The sequence below is a fragment of the Linepithema humile genome, chromosome 6, assembly GCF_040581485.1.
Source record: "Linepithema humile isolate Giens D197 chromosome 6, Lhum_UNIL_v1.0, whole genome shotgun sequence".
NCBI lineage: Eukaryota > Metazoa > Arthropoda > Insecta > Hymenoptera > Formicidae > Linepithema > Linepithema humile.
In genome coordinates this window covers 26,440,269-26,464,308 of record NC_090133.1, presented here as the reverse complement: position 1 = coordinate 26,464,308, position 24,040 = coordinate 26,440,269, and the positions used below count along the sequence as shown (strand labels likewise).

Sequence of the window (24,040 nt, the reverse complement as noted above, 5' to 3'; positions counted from 1 at the left end):
TTGAAAACACATTCAATTGCGTTATTACAATCTTAAGTATCGTAATAAAATTGTTATGACACATTCAATAAAAGAATTCTAGAATCGAATAGTGACATTTATTATATGATTATTGCGAAACTAAGAATATATTTATTGCGATTACGCGTTGATGATAGTTCATAATGATAATAATGAAAGTTTACATTAAATATTTATTCAATATAAAAAGAATCATTTATATCTACGTGATAAATCCACGTTTCCTTATCAATCCTTCTCATTAAACAAGGTTGTGCGGCACGTATTTATATTTGCCATATAGATAGAAAAAGCGAAGTTATGAACGCGGCGAAAGGGAAACGGCGAAAGACACAACGATTAACGCATAGGTGATGTAAAGACGCAGGGGTCGTAGGTTAAAAACTGTTAGACGGAGAATTTGCAGTAGGATTTCTTAATCGCGCGAGACTTACCGGGTTTTCGCCGTTTGGTCAACTTGCGGGAGCGCCGATAGGCCACTACTAATATCGCGGTCGCGCAAATAATTTTGCAATAGTATTATACAAGAGTGCACACACGTGGAGTTGAGAAATAACTAAATTAAAGCCTTTCACTATCCGGTGAAATTATTCTCATCATATGTAATGCTAAATATTCCTTATTTATATTTGATAGGAAATATAATAATATTGTTTATTAAGAGCTCATAGATTAAATTAATAAGTTTATTTCCACTGCGTTTTTCTCTTCAGAAAGAAATCAATTGGTGATTTATCAAAAGTGTAGCGCAATAACCTTGTTTTGTATAATATGAGGTACGAGAAATATAAATTCCATACGGACTAAAAACGTTTTGCATGTACTGCGATAGTTCGTAACAGCTTTCTGGCGTGTCGATTAAAAACAATGAGCAAGTACGTGCTGTACTCGTTAATGTCTAGATATCTACATACTGCGTATACGTGGCTAATCATTACTCGGCGTATAATTAACTTAAACAAAGATGTACGATAGGAGCAAAACATAATGTAAATATTGTCTAGAAAAAAAAAAAAAAATACTGAGAGTATATGATATACAAATAAAATAACGAATGAGAAAGAAAAAAGCGAACGATGGCAAACAGCGTTTATGAAAATTAAAGAAACAAAAAGGAAAAAAAAAACCCGTTCGACAGATCGCACAGGATCGACGTCAGGCGACACTGTGATTATGGAAAAAATGGCACATTTATTATATTAGTGATAAGTAATATTACTAGTGATATAATTACATATTTTTTTTCTTTCTCAATCGATACACTTGGTCACTCTCTCACACGCTTTCTCTCCCTCTCTCGCGCTCTCCCGCTTATTCTCTCTTTTTCTCTCTCTCTTTCTCTCTCTCTCTTGTTCAGTTTATGTATTTATATTCTCATATTTCATTAATATTAATAATCGCATTCTTCCTATTCGCATGTAGGGTCGAAGAGATCGGTTTCAATATCCTCCAGGCCCATTCACACAAACTGCCTACAACCCACTTACGCATCAATCTTTTTTTTATTACATATTATACAATACTATATGCCTAATATAGTTACACCTTACATGATATGATAATTATCGATTCGCAGTTGTAGCAATAAAACTGAACCCTTACGTAATTAGACCGCAACAAAGAATCCCTCTTACGTTCTCGTCGATATTCACGCTTAACAGTAATTATAAATTGATTCCTCATCGGAGTTTACAATCAATCCGAATCAACACCAAACGAAAGTGAGGTGTCCCCGTGCCCTCGATATGCGCGTGTTCGAAAGTAACGCCGTTATTAAAGAGCATAATTATTTCGTTTTCATATACAAAGGTCTGTGTGAAGGGACCCTTACGGCCGACGATTTCGACTCCGACCCCCCCTCGTGTAGACCTCTTCGCTCTTTAGCTTCACTTTGACTATCTACGACTATCGACAAGTGTCTAGCTTAGACTGGCTTACGAGCTATTTATTGTCGTTATTATTTTACATGATTACCTTCGCGAGTACAACTGTGTGATCGTGTATTTCATTAGTATCTGTGAGCGGCGCTTTCTGCAGTTTATCGCAATATACAATAATCATTATGTTCTCTCTTCCTCTTTCTCTCACCGTTTGTTAAGTTTCATAAAGCGTCGCCGAAACGACGGAGCATGATTAATGATTATTAATTAAGTGTGGAGCGAGGTTGCGCGAGTTCTTGCCGATCGGATTACCTACAGCCTACAAATCCTGATCGAGAACGGAAGTGATTTTATGATAAGTTTATGATCTAAAAAACGATTTCAACGATTTTAAACTTAAAGATCAATGTTGAAACAATCGTGTTAATTCATCTCGTGTCTATTACTATTATTTCGGAAACACTGAAAGATAAAGAAATTTTTCATATTTGTGATGTCAGTGTTGTATCAAATATTACACACGAGTATTAACAGTACTTGGTCACCCGTATGAATGCATTTTGATTTGCAATCGTAGAGTGAATTTTATTCTAAATTCGCACTGCTCGACGATAAATTTATAAAACATTATGTCATTATATCTTCTGCAATTGAGACAGAAGTGCAATAGTTTATCAAAATCGATTAATTAAAATACAGTTGATTAAGCGAGAAAAGATTAGTTTAAAAACTGTTTTTAAACGAAATTTCGGACACGCGGCATTAAGATTTCCTAGCGTTAAGTAATTTCGTGAACATTTTGCAATAGACAAATCATGTATTTTCAGAAGAACATGGTTATATGAAAACGATCGAGTTGAGACCACAGTTGAAATGCATTTAGAAATTGAGCGACAGAGAAAATATTTTTTGCATCTACAATAAATATACTTATGATATGTGTTTGACATATTTTGATATGAGTCAAGATTTTGAAATTCGATGAAGGGAAAGAGTTTGTGTGTTATAGAACTTGAGCCTGAGAATAAAGAGCCTATATAACATTTACGATCTTTCGTAACCTTTATAAGATGCTGTCATGCTTTTGAAGAAAAATATAGCTATGTGTGTATTGTATATAAAGGAAAGGAATGGATACTTTTGATAGATAAATAGAGAAAGAAACAGAAAATAGAATAGAAAAAAGGCTGAGTAAACACGGGCATTCGATGTGTTTTCGTTGGTTTCTTTTTTTTCAATAAAATTTATTTAAGAATCTAAATAAATTAAAATACATTAATTTATTTAAAATGGCAACTTTTTTGCTAGAGATATGTTTGAGCTATATTTTTGTTCAAAAACAAAAATCTCCCGCTCTCTTTTCTTTCATGAAAGATCTCATTGGCGGTAATTGATAATAATTAATAATAATAATTAATAATAATTAATCATGATTATGACAGATTGGTTCTCGTACTTGTGCGAGCTAAATATCGTGTTTGTAACGACTTTTAATCTTATCAAGCTTATGTATTCCGTTCGTTCGCTCTATATTCCATTTCAACGCGTACATATAAGTACAGAAATTTTGCCCGAATAACCGATGGCGAAGGTAGCGCTCTGAAGATCCAAAAATGTCCAGAGTGATTCGACGATGTACCAAAACCAGTGTATGCCATCGAAAGATCGTCTTTTCTCTAGCAATGCAGCATCGAGAAAGAAAAGCACTGGACAACGCATTTTATGAAATGTATCCGTTAACATATGCTGTTATAGGCAAGAATATATATCGCAACGAGCATTTGTAATATTTTTCGCGCAGTGCGTACCTTTTAGCACATATAAATGCTTCTCAATTCTTGTTAATGAAATATCGCAATATGCGGGCACTTGTCACTGCAAATATTGCTACGGAAACATAAAGCAGGCAGGATAATTTTGGATTAATTGTACGAATTCTTCTTTTCTGCTACTCAATGCTTTTCTCAATGCCGCAATAATATTTGGAACAAATCATATCGGAGTTACAATTTGCATCAATGTTGAAGCACAGGCAATAGAAAAGACAAGATAATTAGTAAAAATGATTAATACATATAATTCAAGGTGCACTAAAATGTCTTAAATTAAAAGTTCTCCTCCATTATTCTTAAATTAAAGATCGTCCAAACGACCGTTGAAATAAAATGATATTAACAAATCATTTGTTGCAAGTAATGCAAATGTTATCTCTTATAATGTTATTTCTTATAATGTACGCTTCCGGTTTTGGGCACGGATCGTTCACGCTATATTCCTACAAAATTACCATAGGAATATTTCATACATTCAAAATAATTAAAATGGCTTAAAAATGAAAAATAAGTTTCATATACACGGAGAAAATTTTATATCTAAAATTACTATGTACGGTAGTAGCTGCGGAACATAAAGGAATTATAAAAATTTTTACTATGTTTGTCACATATGAAACATAGTAAAAATTTTTAGTCCGCGGCTGTACATAGTAACTCGTTTTGATATAAAATTTTCTCTGTGTAGTATCGGGCACATATAAATTATACTTATTACAAACTATCGCTCAATGTTTTAATTCAGCTGAAAGTTAAAATCAAAAAAGTCCTAAATGGCACTTAAATGGCATACGTAATCAAAATTCAGGCGTAAAACGTTTGAACAGTAAAATAAATACATAATATGAACTTCATTAAGTAGGATATCTTCGTGACCGTAATTATTTGCGTATTTTCTTTCAGACAATAGTATTGAAAAGTTAGAGTATTTCAGCACGATGTCATAAGAAACACTTATTGGAAAATTGCAACTCCTTTATCAAGACAATACTTAGAAACATTTATATTTTAAGTCATGAAATACAATATATGTAGTATTAAGGTAAGGAAATCAAATTTTTTACAAAAAAATATAAAAAATAAGATATGAAAAACTCTTACCTTCGCTTTTCTTAATAAAAAGACATATTTTAAAAGTTCATTGATATTATCTTTATCAATTTCATTTTATACTACCTTCTCACAAATGTCGTTAACTGCTTCGTTATCTTCCTTTTCCTCTCTCTTCTCTTTCGCCACTCTGTTTCTCATTTCATTTATCTTATTTGTACTTTATTGTTCCGTCATAATTTTTCTAAAAAATAATATAAAATAATATAAAATTTAATTATAATAATTATAATTTTAAAAAATATAAATTGATTAAAATTATATTTCTTTTTAACAATGTAACATGTTTTTCATTTGATTAAATCTCGTAAGAGGAGTATTGCTTTCGGCCGGCTTTTTGCGTGCTTTCACTGGCTTATATACCATTGCCAATCTTGATAATCTTTATATTTTTGCACTCAATAAAATTATTAATTTATTTATTATTTCTATATTTAAACAATTATTCTTTTTTATTCTCCTTCAATCAAGTTGTATCGAGAGAGAAGATGCAAGTGTTTCAGAATGCGATTTTCTTGTGACACCGCGAAACCAGTTATATATGTTATATATGTAATATTTCTCGCGAGCGTGAACGAACCGCTAGCATCTTCAATTCACATTCTGAACGCTCGTAAACAATAGTCTATGTACAGTATTGCCAGCGTCTAATGATCAATATAAAGGCAACATACATACATTAATATATTACATATTTTTGTATATTATATACAATTTATACTCGGCCAAAAACAAGCAAGTCACACAAGGGATTTCCACTTCGATTCGCGGCACCGATTCTATCAATTTCGACAATCAAACAATCTAAGTTCTAGATAAATCAGTAAATATGCTGCCTTTAATTTTATCTTTAGTCAGTGGCTCTGTTTTCCGCCAACTCGAGTTCTCTTCCTAGCTATTGCGCGCTATAACGTAAACGCAATGTGTCGGTAGTGTATACACAGAAATGGGCAATTTAACATGAGTCAGCAGCGAAGTTCGACCGTTAATAAAACCTCGATCGTACTACACATTATATATCTCGAAAGAGAGGAACCATATTCCTTTGTTTTTTTCTTTTCGCTATTTATAAAAATAATTTGAAGCCGCCTTGAGTGGGTAGATGCTTCTTAAAACTACTTGCGCTATGCTTGCGTGAGCATACAAAATTTCTTTCTTTGTTAACTGCATATTTTAGAAGAGCTGTGCAAAAATTATGGATATTAATTATTACGCCAGTCCGATCGTGACGTTGAAACATATTCGTCCAATCGATTGACAGTACATCAATTGGTCAAAGTGGCTCAATCTTTAAAAAGATTGTACAAATATGTCAAATATGTAATAAATCAAGATATATTAAAGACACAAGATAAGAAATTTTCCTTTTCTTCTTTCTATTACGGTGCGCGTAATATTCATAATTTTTTATACATTCGCACAACTCACATAAGAGCAGAAACAAATTTATATATGAATATGCAAGTCATATTCGTAAATTCATCGATTTAAGATGTATCTACCCCTTAACACAGAATGACACCGCCGCTGAGCCGCTGCTACTGCGGTTGCGGAGGATTGTGCTGAAGGGAAGGTTGTGGACCCTAAAACAAAAGTATATATTTTAGTACATACATCTCTCACACGTATTCGCACGTATTTAATATTAACGATATCTTACAGGTAATGCGGGGAAAGGTGGCTGGGAGTGTGTATGCGGATGAGAATGCGGATGTGCTATGTGTGCTGCAAGATGGCCTGGTAACTTGGGACCATCCTCGGCTTTTTCCTCTTCTCTTCTTTTTAAGCACGCAGCCTTCGGGTTAAGATTTCGTTCTAAACAAAGAAAAAAATATTGCGTTATACAGGCGACAGTTAATTAATACAACTATGATGAAAAGTTGATATGTACCTCTAACTTGTTGTTCGAGTGTCATTATGACTTCGACAGCCATATTGAGAATACCGAGTTTCGTTTGAGGTTTATCCGTCTTCAGATGCGTCATACACATTCTACCAAGTTCCTTCAAAGCCTCGTTAATATCCCTGATACGTATCCTATAGTAATGGGTGAAATTTTAACGATTAGAGCATTAATTATCCTGTTAAGAAATGCTTAGCCAAGTACCATTTTTTAATTTTGATATTAGAGAATAATTTTTCAACAAGAAATATTTTCTTCAGCAAAGGAAATTAGTGCAACAGAGAGCAAATTTGTGCGAGAAATATATTTTTACATCAATACAATATCATAAATCTCTTGTAATTCTGTAAACACAAATCATTAAAATCATGCAATAGAAAAGACTTTTTCGTGTATATATCAGAACTTGATGATTTTGTAAAATAGTGAAACATGTCATTTATTTTTATTATCATTGGAATCATGTTATATTGTTGTCACATATACATAGAATACGGGCCGCTGTTATTACCGATCAATTGTCTCGAATCACATCGCTAGGGACCAACTAAAAATTTTATCTCCGCTGCGTACATCACTGATCTTACCTTTCCCTAGCATTATTTGCTTGCCGCCTCTCTTTCTCTCTTTGTGCCTTCATATCAGGATCATCGTCTTCGTCCTCAGCGCTCGAACAACAGTTGCGCAATAACAATACGCGATTAATCACCTGACTTACGTCACAACTTACGCTAGCTTAAATTACCTAATCAAATTACTAATATACTACAGTCGCAAATTTGTCAGAAAATTGGTATTACGATTTGCTAATACTTTAGTTAGTTGTTGTTCGAGCGGATTTCGTATATGTTTTTTTGTCGCAATATACAAACGATATGATAATGAACACACGCAGGTGGTTTCATTTTGAAATTGTGGATAAGTAGGTTTTATTACGAATTTAAAGGCCCATATTCTTTGCACAGAACAAACAATCGATGGCGAACAATTACGCCAAAGGACAATGATCGTGGATCGAAAAATGTAGATCTTCTATTTGGATGTTGTTACCTAGAAAATTCAGAATGCAGATGACATCTATAATTGTCAGTGTAGTACAGGGTTTTAAAAGGAATAATGATGTATAAAATAATAAGAAAATAATGCACAAAACATATATGATTAATATCGAATTAAAATATTTAATAATACACTGTTAAAATTTTTTTTATAATTATCTTTTGTTAGAAATATAACGGCTATAATAAGATTTACAATTTTACATAATTTTAAACGATATAAGCATTTTCAACATAAGTGAACAAAGTGTGATTCATCCGTCTAAAAATAATATGACATGTTCTTTTATTCGAAATAGACAAAGATAGTAAAAAAAAAAAAAAATGCAGTTGGGGAAGGAAAAAAAAATCTATACAACTGAGCGATTTGATGCAACGTTCAGTGATGCAGAAAAAAGTGCGGAATGTTCTAAACGAAATAGCATGCCTAGGGACCGAATTGCAGCTGAATTAAAATGAGACTGATTTGTAGGTACGCAAGAGAGAGTTGTCAAACATTTCATTTTGTCTCGTCTCATTCCTGTCCTTAACCAGAAACATTTTAATTGTCACGCCTGAATACGGGCCTTATACAATGCAACGAATGTAAGAAATTTTCGGACTGCGGGATATTTGGTGTTGTAACAAAGCCGTAAACATGCCACATGTTGCTCGATCGTTTCACGAGTGTGAATTAATCTTTTGCTTTTTTTTTTAATTTTTTAAATCGCTTCTCACAGATAGCACCTTGTTTAGGCATGCATACGACTAGAAGTAGAGAAGCTTCCTCCGAGCAGGTGGAGTTTCGTACATTACATTCGGTGATTATACACAGATATACGTACGTATCACTTACGTCGTAAGTGACATATAAGTATATATCGGGATCGTGGAGGACAAGAAGAACGGGATGAGAAGGTATTGTTTGTATCAAGATGCAACAAAGTGCGTAACTGCGTGTGTTCACTAACCTTTCACGCACGTTGTTGGCCTGTCGACGTTCTTTTTCGCGCACCGCTTTGGTGCCGGGATCGTCGCAGTCCTCGTCAGCGCTCGAACAACGGTTGTTCAAAGACAAAGCAAGTTAGTTCGGGAATAAATTTTCGAATGTCGATTGCAAACGTTTCAAGTTAATTCGTTCAAATCAATTTTCAAATCAATAAATCGAGCATTCTACTGCCCTTGACAGTTGGAGCGAAAAACAGTTCATACGCGTATCGAATGACTGTAGTTACATATCTTTATCAGAGTTGCGCGCTAAATCCGTATGAGACTTAGCATCGCCAATCGTTTCAAAAAATATGTCCAGATACTTACTATCTGCGCGATCGCTTCGTTCCCTTTCCTTGTGACGTCGAATTGACCGTAGCAGCGCCGATCACTCCGGCCGCTGCGAGTTCGCTGCTCGACGGCTTTGTTTCGCCCCCGCTACTGTCGGGCGGATCTTTCCTCTTTTCTAGGGGGATGTATTCTGTTCATTATTAAGATTGCTGCGTAAAGTTTCCACATCTATTGCATTGTCATATATAATTTGCAAAATAGAAAAAAATTAAATCGAATTCGTATCGATCCGAGTGTGAAAGCATTTTCATAATTCTGGAAGCGATATTGTCGATGAATTATAATATCAAAACATTTCTCGACAAATTAAAAGTACATTGTGACGCCAGCTTCATTCAAATATCGTCACTGATTATCTGATGCGATTGAAGAAAAGAAAAACGAGACAGCCTTATCCGGAAGCGAAGAAAGAATGAATGCGGCCGACCTTCGCCAAAGACGGCGAACACGATCTTTGATTATTCCCGAGCTTTGGGCGGGCAGCTTAGTCACGAAACCGTGAAAAACGTCCAATTAGGAGCAGGAAGGAGCGTTTTACGGGATTTCGCTCAACTCTGATTCAGCCGATCTCCTTAAACGCTCTCCCGCCTGACAATTCGCCACGTTTCGCGAGAGTACTAACTCACGTATGCCGCGCGCGAGTGCGGCCGTTTAAAAATTCCTGCGAAAGATAAATCAGACGCGCGATTGTGTGCAAAAATGCGCGATTGGTTTTATTTTGATGCGCCGCGCCAAAACCCGGACTACGAACGGAATGTTCGCGCTGCAAATATTTACGCGATCTAACGTACTTCCCGGTGCTAAAGTATTCGAGTTATTTCGTTTCCAATACGATATTTTTTCACGGAAATTATCTCACGTGAGATTTAATGAATTTTCATTTATTCATGCGATACAACGCGCATAAATAGTTTCCAAATCCGCAAGAATGCCCGGCATTCTTTCGGCCGGCTAACGGCGGATCTCCTAATCCGTAGTAAAAGGATTCCGAATGTTCTCCGTCGGCATAACGATTCTAATGGTAAAAGGTTGGAGGAAACAGACGCAACGAGGTGGAAAGAGAAACGAGGAACGAGATAACCAAACACACTCGCGCGGGAATAATGCAGGCACGACCGCTGGACAGCAAAGACTTCGCGTGATTTATCTAATATTTCCTTATTCGGCCCACGAGTCCGCGGTGGAACACCTGGGAACTCCTTTCCTCTTTCCTCTCGTTCGCAATTCTCATGGAAAAAGTGATTGCTCGATGATGCGGTGGCGCGAGAATAGAATAGCGCGATTCAGATAACGCTGCAATTATAATTTACCGATATTTTTCTTATAAAAAAATTTCAACGCGAGAATAAGAATGGTTTGGAAAAGGAAAATTTTTTTACTATTAAAACCGGGAGATTAATTTTTTTTTTTTTTTCTACGTTGTAAATTATATATGAATTGGGAATGTCATTTCTCGAGGTTTCAACTTACTGGCATTCGTCACAGGTAACCTTTCGATTTTAATTGAACCGTCTGTGTCAGGCGTGGGCGTAAGACCGGGGTAGGAACCCTGAGGTTGCGTTACCGTTACCGCAGGATGTGGACTCGCCTGAAAAATAAAGTATTGAGCGTATTGCGAAATGTCGGGAAGAGATCCTATTCAATATGTGTCAATATTCCCTCGTGATTGTCGGAATTCTTACCAAATGATCCAACTGCGGTGGTGAGGTATGAGAGTATATCCCGCCGTGTGGACCGACCGGGGCGAGATGAAGGGCCACTTGACTCTCGGCGTGATTTCTCAAAACGTTTATGGCATCGTCTAGTCGCTCCTCCATCCGTGCCCCCTGTACCAACAGAATACCGAAAATTCGACTCGATTACACACCGCTGTTTGTTTTAAAGACGCGTCTGATGTCTGTTTCGACATACTTGGAGAATACAAATTACGAAATAATTTTTATTCGATTCTTAAACTTTACTTTAAAAGAGTTTCGAGGAAAAAGATTGAAGTAGAAAGTTCCTTTTACACTTGTCAGTTATTCCGCGATAGAAAAACAGTTAATTCCGCTGATTGAAGAGGTAATGAAAAAAGTGATGAAAAGAAGTCGGCTCGACAGGATTAGACTGCGATTAGAAAATCGAATGCGGTTTGTAACGCCGGCTGATCGAGACGCGATTGTGTTAATAGAAATTCAAGCTATGATTATAAATTGTGTGTAACGTATGCACAATATATAATCGTTATTAACGGAAAGCGTAATCCACCAAAAAGTGCAATAAACATGTTTTATATCTGATTCGTGATCTCGGCGTAAAGACAACATGCGTAAGAGAACATGAAAGAAAGTGAATGAATAAAAAGGGGAAGAAAAAAAAAGAACTGAAATTCGGCATTCCTCACCTCAGCGTGTTCGCGAAGATAGCCGATGGCATCGTCTAGCCTCTGCTGTTCAGGCGCCGGCTTCACACACAACACCAACGCAACAACAAAACCAAAAAAAAAAGAAGAAACAACCAAGTCAACACAAGGTTCACAACAAACAGGGCGAAATGAACGAAAATGTGTCAAATGAACGGGAGGGGCGATGAACTTAATGTGAAATTTTTACATACAGGGGGGAGGAGGATACGAATAAGTAGTCGTTCGTAAGATAAGCACACAAACGGTGATTTTTCAGTGCAACGCGATCATGCTTTTGTGCAAGTTTGGTGCTACATGATTATGTACAAAAAGAACGACTGCAATTTTTTTCTATAATAAGAGTTAAATTTTACATAACAAAGTTAAATATCCTTATAATTTCTTTTTCTTATTTTTTTCAGTCTTACATCGATATGATTTCTATTGTCGATTCCTCCGCCTCCCCCTCGGGAAAAAATAAAAATCGTATGTGCCCTATCGACAGTATTGTCTATCTGTCGCATTAGTGTGGACATGTAGCAAAATATTATTGAAAAATGTGCCTGACGCACTCGTCAAAATGTTGTCCTGTTGCGTGTTTCTAAAGCGGCCAAAACTGAACGCAGCGTGAATGTAACACGCGTCACAGAAACCTTTCAACGGTATCGCTAATTAACATTCTATATATATGCGTTTATTAAAAATTGTAAAATTTCATTTCAATACATTTTACAAATCGGCAAGATAAAAATAATGAGAAAAGAGGCGAACATTGAAAAGATTCTGCGACTGTTTACGTTTGTGCTTGGAAACTTCGGATTAATGTGTATTCAAATGATGCTTTGATACATACCATGTGGATACCGCGATTAGGGTCCGCTGTAAAATGCGGAGACACTGGCGCGGCTCCAGGTGCCCAGCCCGGCGCCGAGCCGGTTAAAGGTGGTGGCGAACTGACGGGTGTAGATGGATTACTGCTATAACTGGATACTGATTGGTCCGTGGGATAGATCTGGGAAAAATGGCGCAATGGGGATATTCAAATATTCAAGTGCGTATATCTTTCGTAATTCTAACGTTGCGATCAACGTTTGAAAGATTGCATGTGGTAGAATGCGAGTGCTTCAACATCAAAGTTTTCTCCGAGTTTGCTCAATTTACATTCATTTACTTTACGTCTTTTGCTCGATGTCTCTTCATTAATTACGCCTTTGATTCGTTAATTGCAAAATTTCACAACGTGAAACACATACTCGTGTGCTTACGACGGATGCGAGGGTTTTGCCGAGTGTGTCCTCCGTAGTAGATTGCTGGTTCGTCGTGGGCGCTGCGTTGGGCGCGGAGGGCGCGGTCGTCGGTGCACCAGGACTATGGGTATATTGCAACGATGCCGGGGACGGCGCCCCTGTGCCGCTGTTCGCCGCGACCGCGGCACTACCCCGGAATGTCGACATCGGCGGCAGAGAGGCCGCACTGGTCACCGCTGAGCCCAGAATCGGCGCTGGAGGTTCGCCGTTCGGCGACATCGCCGAGAATGCCTGAAACCGCCAAGCGCGAATGGTTCGATGCGTGGTTCTTGTGGTAACGGTCCCGGGCCGAAGTCGTGGGAACGCATGCTTGTGTCTTCAATGCTAATTGCCAAACTTGTGCGGCTTTGTATAACTGAATCTGTCCTCTACACTACGTTCTATCGTAGGATCGAAGGAACTTGGTACAGCCGACTTGTGAAACATGCAGATACGACATCGACGTACTGATTTATTTCACGTAACATTTGTGTAGCATAGGTTTTTTTTTTATCTTCGTCAGTTTCGTCTCCGTAGGCTGGTGAAGAGGATTTGTAAGGTGTTCGGGATCTTGATGGGTTTCGGATAGAATGTCTTCTCGGGAACGTGTGAGCGAACGAGCACGAAAAATGTCGATTGATTTATCTTACGTAACTACAAACGATAAACATTCCCGTTACGAGAACCTCAAGTCGCGCGACTGCGGACGATTTGTACAGTTTCTTAAAACGCAAGTTTCTCTCCGGTCATAATGGATCGCATCGGCTACCTTTGATATCGGATACGCCGGGGATAGGCGCTCTCTTGCACCTACTGAAATCGCTCGTAAAAGTCTAATTTTAAGCCACCGCCGTGGGCTCCATGGTGCGTAGTGTATTTATCAACAAATTAAAGTGGCCGGGAGACGCCTACGGGGAGGCGTCCGCGCGGCGAGTAAAACATCGCCTTTAATCGACGCTTTTATGAAGCGGGCACAGCGTCGCGCGACATTTCGGAGTCGTCGACAGATATACAGAAAAACTAGAGACATCAGCGGGGGGATTCTTCCCCCACGCTTCTCGGAAGATGGATCATTAAACGAAAAGATCGTAAATGTTTAACGTCTCAGTGACCGAAAGAAATCTTACCTCGTGACGACGCCTGACTGCCATTCTTCTTGGGCGCGCTCGTCCTAAATCGTGCAGCGGCTTTACGACGTTTCTTGTCATATTACAGAGGTCGGAAGACCTCACTGTAGCTAACGATAATAAAATGGTTTGTCTTACCATCGTTAAAAGTCGGACTTTACGGTCCGGGAGCGCGCAGGAAGTTTACAGTCAATCTATTGTATATAACCGAGATGTTTTCTCGAATGTTAAGTAAAAATAAGACGTCAGCGAAAGACGTTTGCGATTCTTAGCTATTAGCGACAGCCCGTCGAAGGCATCGGACGATCGCGACGTCACACGCCGGCAACAGAAACCTCCTCTCGTCGTCTCAAAGAGAAAGAGGCCGTCGTCGGGAGAGAGACCGGTACGAGGTGCCACGAAGAGGAGGATTTCGTGGTAACCATGAACGGCGTAAATCAAACGAAGGCTGCACTTGACTAGAAACACGGAGTAGCGGGAGGGTCGGCGGTTATATATAGACGCCCAGTGAGTCATTTGACGTTACTCCGGCTACGCGGAGCACTGTCAACAGTGTCTCTCAACCATGGCGAAGTGATGAAGAGAGAGAGAACGCGCCTCTCTTCGCGCGACTGTCAACCGGGTGGTCCGAAATAAGACAGCCGGAAGAGTTCACCAGCTGGTCCGCCGGATCACGGTTGACGAAGAGGATTAGAGTCAACGTCGGTAAGTCGGAGAGTAATGACCGGGAATGGGCGAGAAGAGGAGCGCGGCAACGTTCTCGAGAGCGCTCGAGAGTAAATCGACGAGACCCCCGGTGGCGGGGATTTCACGCTGCGATCGGAATTTATCACGTTTCGCAGAAAGCCATCAACGGCGCGATAAATCTCCGAAAAGTTTGCGTATTTGCAAAGGGATGTTTTCGGACGGGCGCGCTCCGGAATCTCGCGTCTCGGAATCTCCGTCCGTCCGTCCGAGAAGAGTGCATTTCAAACAACCGCCTCCGTTCGCTTCGCCATACGCGGCCATACGATCGACCGAATAAAAGTTCGCGACAGCGAAAATACTCCAGCCCAGTCGGTTAATCGCGAATATGAGGAAGTTTGCGATAAAGTAGAGACTCGAGAAAATTCGAGTCTTCCGGATCGCGATCAATCTTTTATCGTCGATCAAATTTTTATCCGACACACCCGCCGATGATGCCACGCGCGCTTCCAAGTTTCTCGACCCTTGTAAACTTTCGCAGCGAAGAGAACACACTGCTCGAGGGACGCATCGATCTTTCGGGGCTGCGAGATTAGGGAGTCGCTCGCTTAGGTTTTAATCTGTCCGACTTCCCCGTCGGACTCTCGCGTGTTCAACGACGGAGGATTCGGGCGTCGGAATATCTCTCGTGTGTCAATTACCAAGTTCCCGCAGCGTCGTCGTTTTCACGGGCTCCGAAGGAACCAGTAGCCGAGTCGCACGCGTGATTGATCGTTTTTTCGGACTCGATCGCGAAGAGGAGAAATGGTCGGGACGGTGAGAGACAGGAAAGTAGATAAGAGGCAGGCGGAAAGAATCACTTACCATGGGGTCATGGGGTAGGTGCATGGGGTAAGCTGGCTGCGCCAGGTGAGGGGGTGCGTAGCCGCTGTATGGCGGCTGGACACCACCGCCGCTACCCGTCCAGTCAGCAGCACCGGTTCCCGCCGTATTACCATCTGCAACAAGAGAAAAACACCGTTTCGATCAATCATGTGTCATCCGATCGTCGGGTTGAATATCTGAGATCTACATAATCGATGCATTCAAAATTAAGCATCCATTTTTTGCGAGCAGATCCAAAATATCCTAGCAATTATATGAGCCTTTCGGAAGCCAACTTTATCTTGGCAGGCTTAGCAATTTGAAAAATTTACATTTCTTCTTCGCTACGATGCATTGAAATCTTATATTTTAAACAAAGAAGTGGAATATTAAAGTGTACATTTTACTCATTTTCGAGCTTTAGAATCTTCTATCGTAACATTTGATGAGTCTAGAATTTTAGAATTTATATTTTTATTACCGCGATGCGTTAATAAAATATTTATATTTTAAACAAAAAAAAAAATTGGTCTGAAATGTTAATCTGATATTAAAAAGTTAATCATTATAAAGAAATACTTTAAGTTTTTACACAAATTTAATAACTAGTTTCTCTTATTGCCAATATTTGTGTAGCACGCATAAATGTTATGTTCTCTGAAATAAAAAATAAGAAAATTGATAAACATTCGTTCCAATTACGTGCTCTGATAAAGTTAAGAAATTTACAAACAGTGGAATTGATAAGTTTGGCTTCTGAGAAGCTCATATATATTTTGTGATACATTATTGAAGATGTTTATTTTTCTTTTTTATTTTTTATTTTATCGTTTGCCAATTTTGTGAAAACTTTCTCGTTCGATATAATGAAATTACTGCACTACAGAATGCCGATAGAGTCCCGTCAACTAGCCGTGCACTTTCTACGTCATTGGAGCGGGAAACAACAAATAGTACTGCACGTGGCGTTCAGTGAGCGGAGAATGTCGCGCACGTGCCTGGATAATGGGCGTCGAAATCGAGTTAAAATGCATTGTCGCGACGTTTAACCGAGTTTCCCACTCGTCAGGAACACCTTGCACTTTAAAATATTTGTACAATTTCAGTCGATTAACACGACGCTCCGCTCCCGGGGACGCGGCGCGCCAAACTTCCTAATCAAGTAGCAATGTCATTCCTTGCGCAGTAATTATTTCGAGAACAAGTCCGCGATATGATACAACTTCGCTGGACTTGCGCCAAGTCGAAATTTCGCGCTTCCTAACATCTCACTCGGTCGCTGCGTCGTTTGCGGTGGCGCACACACACCCGGTATAAGGACCAATAGACGCGGTACACCCCGGGAACGCGCGGACCATTATTTCAGTTGAAAACAACAGCAATAAGCTTCGGGAACGTATTTCTTGATACTTTTGCTTGATATAATTCCCGTACCGGGCGCTCCTCGACGAGAAAACGGAAACTAAGCCAAACTACTCGGGCGTTCCTACCAACTACCGGTGTTCGATGTCTGATAAAACTTTTTCCACCTCCCCCTCCCCGCCCGTGGCCGCCCATTTATAAGCCATTCCGGTCAGCTACCGGGTGCTACGAGCGCCGACACGTATTTCGAAAGCGTACTTAAACTGCTACTTTTCTCATGTGATCCGCAATAACGAGCCCGAGAGGTGAAACTTGGTCGATATTATAGATCTAAATCATCTTAAATATTTGTATATTGAACCGTTCAAAGTTCTCTTTTTTCATATTTTTTCATTATCTTGCATTCTCAGTCGACATTTAGCGATACTCTTTTATCACAACCTGCGTTCTGCGGCTAATTTCTATTTCTTTATATAATTTATAATTTTTTTTTTAAATAAAGTAATTAATTGTTTTATTGTTAATTATTATTTTCGTACTTGTTCTGTTTTAAAATTCTAAAAATTGACTCTTAAAATTGTTTAACACAGTGTCTGATGATGAGTTTCTTCTGCACAATTCTGAGCGCCTGTGATGAACATCCGCGAAGCGTGACGGTATTCACCGCACCTGCGTTGCGAGATGACGATTATTTTTCATAGATCCGTTATAATCTACAAAGTAAACCGTAAACCGCAATTACACCCCTATGAAAGCAGGCGGCAGCTTCGACTAATGGGCCACTTAGAGCGATTCGACAATTATTTCGACGGCACGAAAAATCTCGCGCTCAAATCAATTTGAAGCGATAAATCGATATTAGCGGGCATCGCGCGAGAAAATATCGCGTACATCAAAGAGAAGCGACTTTTTGCAACGGAAAATTATTAAAATAGCGATACTAAGAGATGCCGAGCGCTTTAATAAGTGTCGTTACAACAACAAAGTAGCGCGATTCGCAGTGGCCGGTGTCGGAGCGAGCGCGGGAAAATTGCTTTTATTGGCAATATCTCGTCGGCGAAGTTCTCCGTGGAATTTTTTTGCCGACGGCAGGCGCTCGGATATATCCGCGAAATCCAGCGACGAACTTCGACGCCCCGCCGCCGTCGCTTGAACAAATAACGAGATTGTTATTGTTTTTACGCGCGACAGGCAGAGCGGCAAATTTTACGAGCGAACGTTAAACAGTTGAATATTAGTACGCTCGTAAAATCCCTTTTATCGTCCATTCGGATCGTTATGCGATTTCCAAATGATATATACGTACGTGTACATATACGCGCCCATGCCGATGCCTGCTGATTTCCAGATAACGATCGATCTATCGAACTACATAGGCATCGTATCTATTATATACTATCTCTCGTTTAATTATATCCACGACCGTCGTTATTGATTATTAATAGATATAAGTAAATAATCTAAGTCATAATTACTTTCATAAAATTAGCAATCGATAACGAACCTGTTTTCAGCGCACTATTTCCGCTCTCTATTAACGCAGTGCTTGCTTTTTTCGGGTGCTCGTCGATAATGACTCATTCGGCAAAATTTCATTTCCATGTTCAAAGTTATTAAAGTCTTAACTTTCCTTGTAAATAAAGTTCATGTTCACTCACCGATATAATAGGAGTCAGCATAAAGGGCACCTTTCGGCGATGTGTATCTCGGCGACTCTTGGAACTCATCCGAGCCATACTGCAACAAAGAATAAACAAATGCTCGTTATTAAAAATACCACATGTAAAAGTAAGTTTAAAAAATCCTAAAATTCGATTGACTAAACGGCCTCCGGTGAAATACACATGTGTACTGTTGCGGTATAAAACGGAAACGCCAGGGACATAATTTTCGTCGCGTCGTCACGTCGTTTTGCAAGCCGTAAACCTTTCCGTCGACCCGCTCGCGCTTCAGCGTTTCATTTCTGGTGTAACGCGAAAATTGCGCTGTAATTGCGACGATTCTCGACTCCGCGCCACCGGCTATTGATTAGACATTCGCGAAGTTGCGTCTCCGCTCTTGCAACACCTTTGCGTATTGTATTGTAGCGCGTCTCCATCGATCTTACGATAGACCCGGTCGACTATTACGACACCGAGCGACGTCGCGGCGTCGTGGAGGGAGCAGTCATTAATTCAGCGATGTACACGCGAGAGGAACGCGCTCGGAGAAGAGAAAATCGGTATGAAGTCATTAAACAGCTACATATATACATGCGCGCGGGGGTTATTCTTGCGCAACGCGAGCGTCAATAAAAATCTAAGATTAGGTCGTCCTCCGCGATCCAATTAATGCCGTCAATCTTCATAGAAACGAACAAAAGGCTCGGGTCTTAATGACGTTTGCCGCGCCGCGAGACAACATGATTCTATTCATAAAGTATTACACGTTTGGAGTAGAATTTTGCTTGCATTAAAAAAAAAAATGCGATATTGTACTCCAATCTTCAAGTTTTAGGTCAATGAGACAAGGCCGGTATGTAAGGCGTCGATGAATTAATTAACGCTGCCGGGATTAAAGATCAGAGACACGTACAAAACTAGATTAGATACGTATGTAAAACGTGACGCAAAACATAAACAGCAACACGGATTCAATTGCGATAAAAATTTGATGTCGCGCTCCAAATCGAGAATAAAAACATGTTATCGTAATATTATTCAATATATTTTAATCACTCATCCGTCAGAGTCATCAAGCTTAATATAAACGAGGAAGAATTCGCTGTTGACAAAAGTTCGCCGATCAAAGACGGATTGCGCTGTCCGTAAGCCGCGTCCCGAACATTCTCATGCCTTTATCTGCAAATTATTTTTAGCTTCCTTCCTCTTTGTTTCTATGTTTAAATAAGTGCTGAGCGCAGCTTCTGTGAGATAAAAAAATATTTAGGAAGCTGCTGCATATAGAGTGCGCAGGACGTGAATGGGTCCATCGATTGCTCCGGCGTCAACGCGTGGACGCGATCGAGGAAGCCTTGCGCGCTCCGCATTTTCGATAAATTTACCATTTTATAGTTGCCGTAGTCCGTGGGATAGACAAACATGTTGGCGGCGGGGGTGTGCGCGGTGCTGATTCGACGATACACCGACTCCGTCGTACCGCTGGTCATAGCATACAGAGCGACATACTATCGCCGCGAAAGCGCACGGCCGATCGAGCGGCGAGCGAAAGGACTTGCGCGCGTACGAGAAGATGACGAGGCGGAAGAAGAGATGCAAGCGAATCGGAGGGGAACAGGAGGAGGACAACTATCGCGCACCATACCCCCGTCCCAATTTCGTCGTGATATATGTTAAAATATTCCACGGTGCCGCTCTGCCTTATCCGCCTGCACCGCGCCGAAAACTTTGGTCCGCGATGCCTCTCTTCCACTCCCGTTCCGCTCGCTCCGTCTCTCTCTCTCTCTCGTTCTGCTTCTCCAACACGCCGAAAAGTGCTGCGCTCGTTCGCGGAGCGGCTGCGGGGAGGGCAAGGAGAATAAACTTCGCCCGCTAACGCGAGGACTATGGGGCGCCAGGCCGAAATTTAACGCCTTCCCGGGGCCATGAAAGAATCGTACAACTTCGTCGACGGAAACTTTGGCGCGAGTCCCGTCTACGCGCGGGAGAACGTCGCGGGGTATCGCGCTCGCTCGGGACTGCTCGTCGGGCAGATCGATAGTTCGCGGGCAGAACCACCACGTGCGAGTTCGGACAGACGTTAACGAGTGAAATCGCGCGCGGCGAGACCCCGACGCGTGCGGGAAGAACGTGCGTCCGAAGCGACGAGACCGACACCAACCGATATGGCTGGCTACGCGCGACTGCCGACCGCGGTATCGCGCGTCCACCAGCGCCGATCGACAGCGACGATGCCCGAGGTGGGAGTGACGCGCGACCCAATCGTCGCGGCGCATCGTGCGGACGCGTGCGGTTCCGCGCGAGAAGCGACAGCGGAGGAATCTAAAGGCTCGGGATATCTGAACTGCCGCATGGAAGAGAGCGCGCGATAAGTCCGCTCCTAATGCGCGTTGTACGAGCGGAGCAGCTTTCGTTCGTCGTGGCACGCTCAACCGAGAGAATTCGCCGATCGATTGGAGCTTCGCGTATATACGCTAACGATCGCATTAGCGGTCGATCGGGAATGCTCGTGGAGATTTATCTCGATCGCAGCGCGAGCTTGAAATGTACTCGAATGTACACTCTCTCTTTCTCGCTGCTTTTGTCTTTTCGCTTGCGTCGACGGGAAATAAAGTGAGTCGGAGATAGAGAGAGGAACGAGAACGCTATCGCTGACGTATGCGTGACAAATGGAATCGTTTTCGAGAGCGTGCAATGCTGGTCCGATGTATCTGGTGGAGATAGAAGCGAGGAATAATCGCCGTCCGATAAAAGTATCGAGTTTTATCGGCGAAGCTGGACGATAACGGCCTTACAAATAAGAACATTCCCGACCGGGAAAGGGAGGTTGAAACCGGTGGTAATCGAGTGATAAGCTGCGCACAGCTCGGCCTCTGGACCTATTAATTTAAATGAATTGCTTTGACAATCGCGGTCAACCTCGATACTTTGACAGCGGCAAAACTCGTATTCTCACATTTTCTCTCTTCCGTTTTCTTCTCTTCGTTCCAAAACTTGGAGCAAATGGAATCGCGGTGGATTTAAAATAAACAAATCTAATAAGCTAAGCATTCAAAAATTTAATATTAATTGGCGAACGAAAGACGAATGCGCGATGAAAATGTCTTTTTAATTAACGAAAAATTTAAATTATCTAGCGCCATTTTCGTTTATTTTAACTTCCATTCAAAGATTCACTCGAATCTCACGATTAGCCACGCGAAATTCGGTCGATCGGGCAAAAATGTTTACTAAGCGTGCCGCGTGCAAGACGTCGTTCGATATTCACGAGCCGACATCACTAAACGGACCATTAAATTATTCACCGAGAACCGTAACGGCCACTTTAACCCGCGGGCCGTGGACCGAGATCGGCTGGACCATGTGCGCGCGGGAGACACCGCGTGGACAATAATTCACGTTTTATTTCCACCTCGCGGCAGGACGTGTGCGGAAGAAAGGAACACGCAATGATAAAAATGTCGCCGCGGTCGACGCGGCGGATCAGAAATCTTAATATGTCCCGGTCGGGGTGTCCACGGTTGGCCCACGATGGAGAGTCAGCGATTTCCAGCCAATATAAATGTCCTACATTGATTTAGTTCACCCTTCTTCCCGCGCCTTACGACCCAACGCGCGGACGGGTGGGAAAGGGGGTGGAAAAAGGCGCGCGGGACGTCAGGGATGCGAGAGAGCGGACCCGGACCGGACCAATCCGAACGGAAATGTCTCTGTCAGGGAAATTAGCCTCCGAGGATCTGAAATAGGACAGGAGGGCGGCGCGCGGCGCGCTCTCCCTCCTGCGAGACGGATGTTATGAAACCTTCGGAAAATTGAGCACGTGATGGCCATCTCACGTTCTCGATCAACCGCGTCGTCCATTCCCTCGCACATACACACACGCCTCGGAGATTTTACATCCATGATCGTGATTCACAACTCGGCTGTACGCTCGCTTCACGCCCGCGTTTAAACTCTGTACTTGAACGTTGCCACGATTTGCAAACTGATTCAATCACCGCATTACTTTGCAACTGCGAAAGGCATTGCGTTTTACACGCCGGAAAAAAGGTATTAGTGTAAGAAAAAAAATTAATAGCAATTCTTAAGGCAAACCAATAAAAGTCAAGAATAGTTTCGACGTGCAACGATTGTAACAAGTGCGCATAAAACTCTGAAACCGATGACTGCGATTATTCTCTCTCTCTCTCTTTCTCTCTCTCTCTCTCTCTCTCTCTCTCTCTACACTCACCCTTCCCTTACAACCGTTATTAAGTACACGTGGGCGGAAATGAGTTTAAGGGCGGTCGAGACGGGACGATACAGAGGAAAGAGGAACAGAAAGGGGAAGGAAGACGGAAAGGGCGGAGGGTCACTATCGACGAGATAATGGATCGTCGATTATCCCCTTATTAATTACTATGACGAGACGTTCGCCCGTCGAGGAGCGAGTAGACGAAACCAGGTGCCTCATTTAACGAAGTGGTGAATTTTTTTTCTCCTTTTTTCCATCGAACCCGTTGGACCCTGAGAACTCCCATGGAACATTATTACACCGCCTTCCCATAAAGAGTACCGGCGTATCGCCGTGCGATCTCTCGTCTCGCAGCGGACGATGTCATGAGAGCGTCGCGCGTGAACCGATCGATCGATTTTCAGCATCGCCGCCAATTTTCGGGAGCGCAGAAACCGGATTTATAATTTCACGTCCGAGCGGACGCCGCGATAATAAATCCAAACCGTAATTGGCGAACCGATAAGTCTTATCGGTCGCGCGGCCCGCTTATTCGCCACGCTACGCGCCGCTTTTTCTCCTTTGTCGGCGTAATGGATTGATGGCGAAGCGTTTGTAAAAACGAATAGACGCAACGGTCGCCGCAGTTAATGGGCCCCCGTGTGTCGTAGATGACGGCAAGATAATTTCGACAGCGCCTCGCGCCCGCTTCTACGCATACAACACGCGCGCGAACGCACGCGAGCGTGCACGCGGCTCTCGTCGCGGTGTATATAATGTGTTGGTAATGCCCGCGTAAATTGTCGGCGTCACGCAGAAGTACGCCGCACGGAGATATCAGTAATAGAGAATAATTTACACTTCTGCAACAATTCAAAACGAAATTTGTCCCGAGCGATAAGAGGCATTCGTTGCCGGGCAAACGAATCGATAATGTGCCGCCGGCTGAGAACTTTTGTTTATCTTCAATATTTTCTTACGCCATTCGTTCCGTCCGCTTCCCTCATATTGCTTTAACTATCCGATACCACGATTGTTACAAATCATTTTGTCAACCGCGAGATTTCATTTACGGCGGGAATAAAATAATAAACGGCAAATTTATTCCCGACACTCGCACATCCGATACGACAATTTAACAAATTATTTGCGGCGACTCTTAAAACGTATTCAGCGCGCCGTATTTATGCACGTCGGTTAATGGCATTGCGCTATTCCCCTAACATCTTGCGCCGCCGGCGTACTGGGTACTTGCGCAAAATCTTAATTCGCGACGACGCATAGGGGCTCATAAGACGGCAGGGAGAAATGTGGGAACTTCGTGGCTCGATAAAAGCTA

At 41.5% G+C, this 24,040-nt stretch overlaps 1 protein-coding gene and 1 pseudogene across 1 annotated transcript in view; one reads left to right on the top strand and one right to left on the bottom strand.

Moving 5' to 3' along the window:
* LOC105671244 (ATP-binding cassette sub-family G member 1 pseudogene) overlaps positions 1-7,129 on the top strand; it is a 33,729-nt pseudogene extending 26,600 nt beyond the window's left edge.
* The window catches only part of da (daughterless), a 110,669-nt gene continuing 87,318 nt past the window's right edge, over positions 690-24,040 (bottom strand). The window contains 12 exon segments of the mRNA XM_067357633.1: positions 690-6,426; positions 6,504-6,658; positions 6,735-6,880; positions 8,755-8,844; positions 9,101-9,254; positions 10,595-10,712; positions 10,807-10,950; positions 11,508-11,567; positions 12,361-12,519; positions 12,761-13,045; positions 15,469-15,602; positions 18,489-18,567. Of these exon segments, the coding sequence (XP_067213734.1) occupies positions 6,382-6,426; positions 6,504-6,658; positions 6,735-6,880; positions 8,755-8,844; positions 9,101-9,254; positions 10,595-10,712; positions 10,807-10,950; positions 11,508-11,567; positions 12,361-12,519; positions 12,761-13,045; positions 15,469-15,602; positions 18,489-18,567 (1,569 nt within the window). The 3' untranslated portion in view covers positions 690-6,381.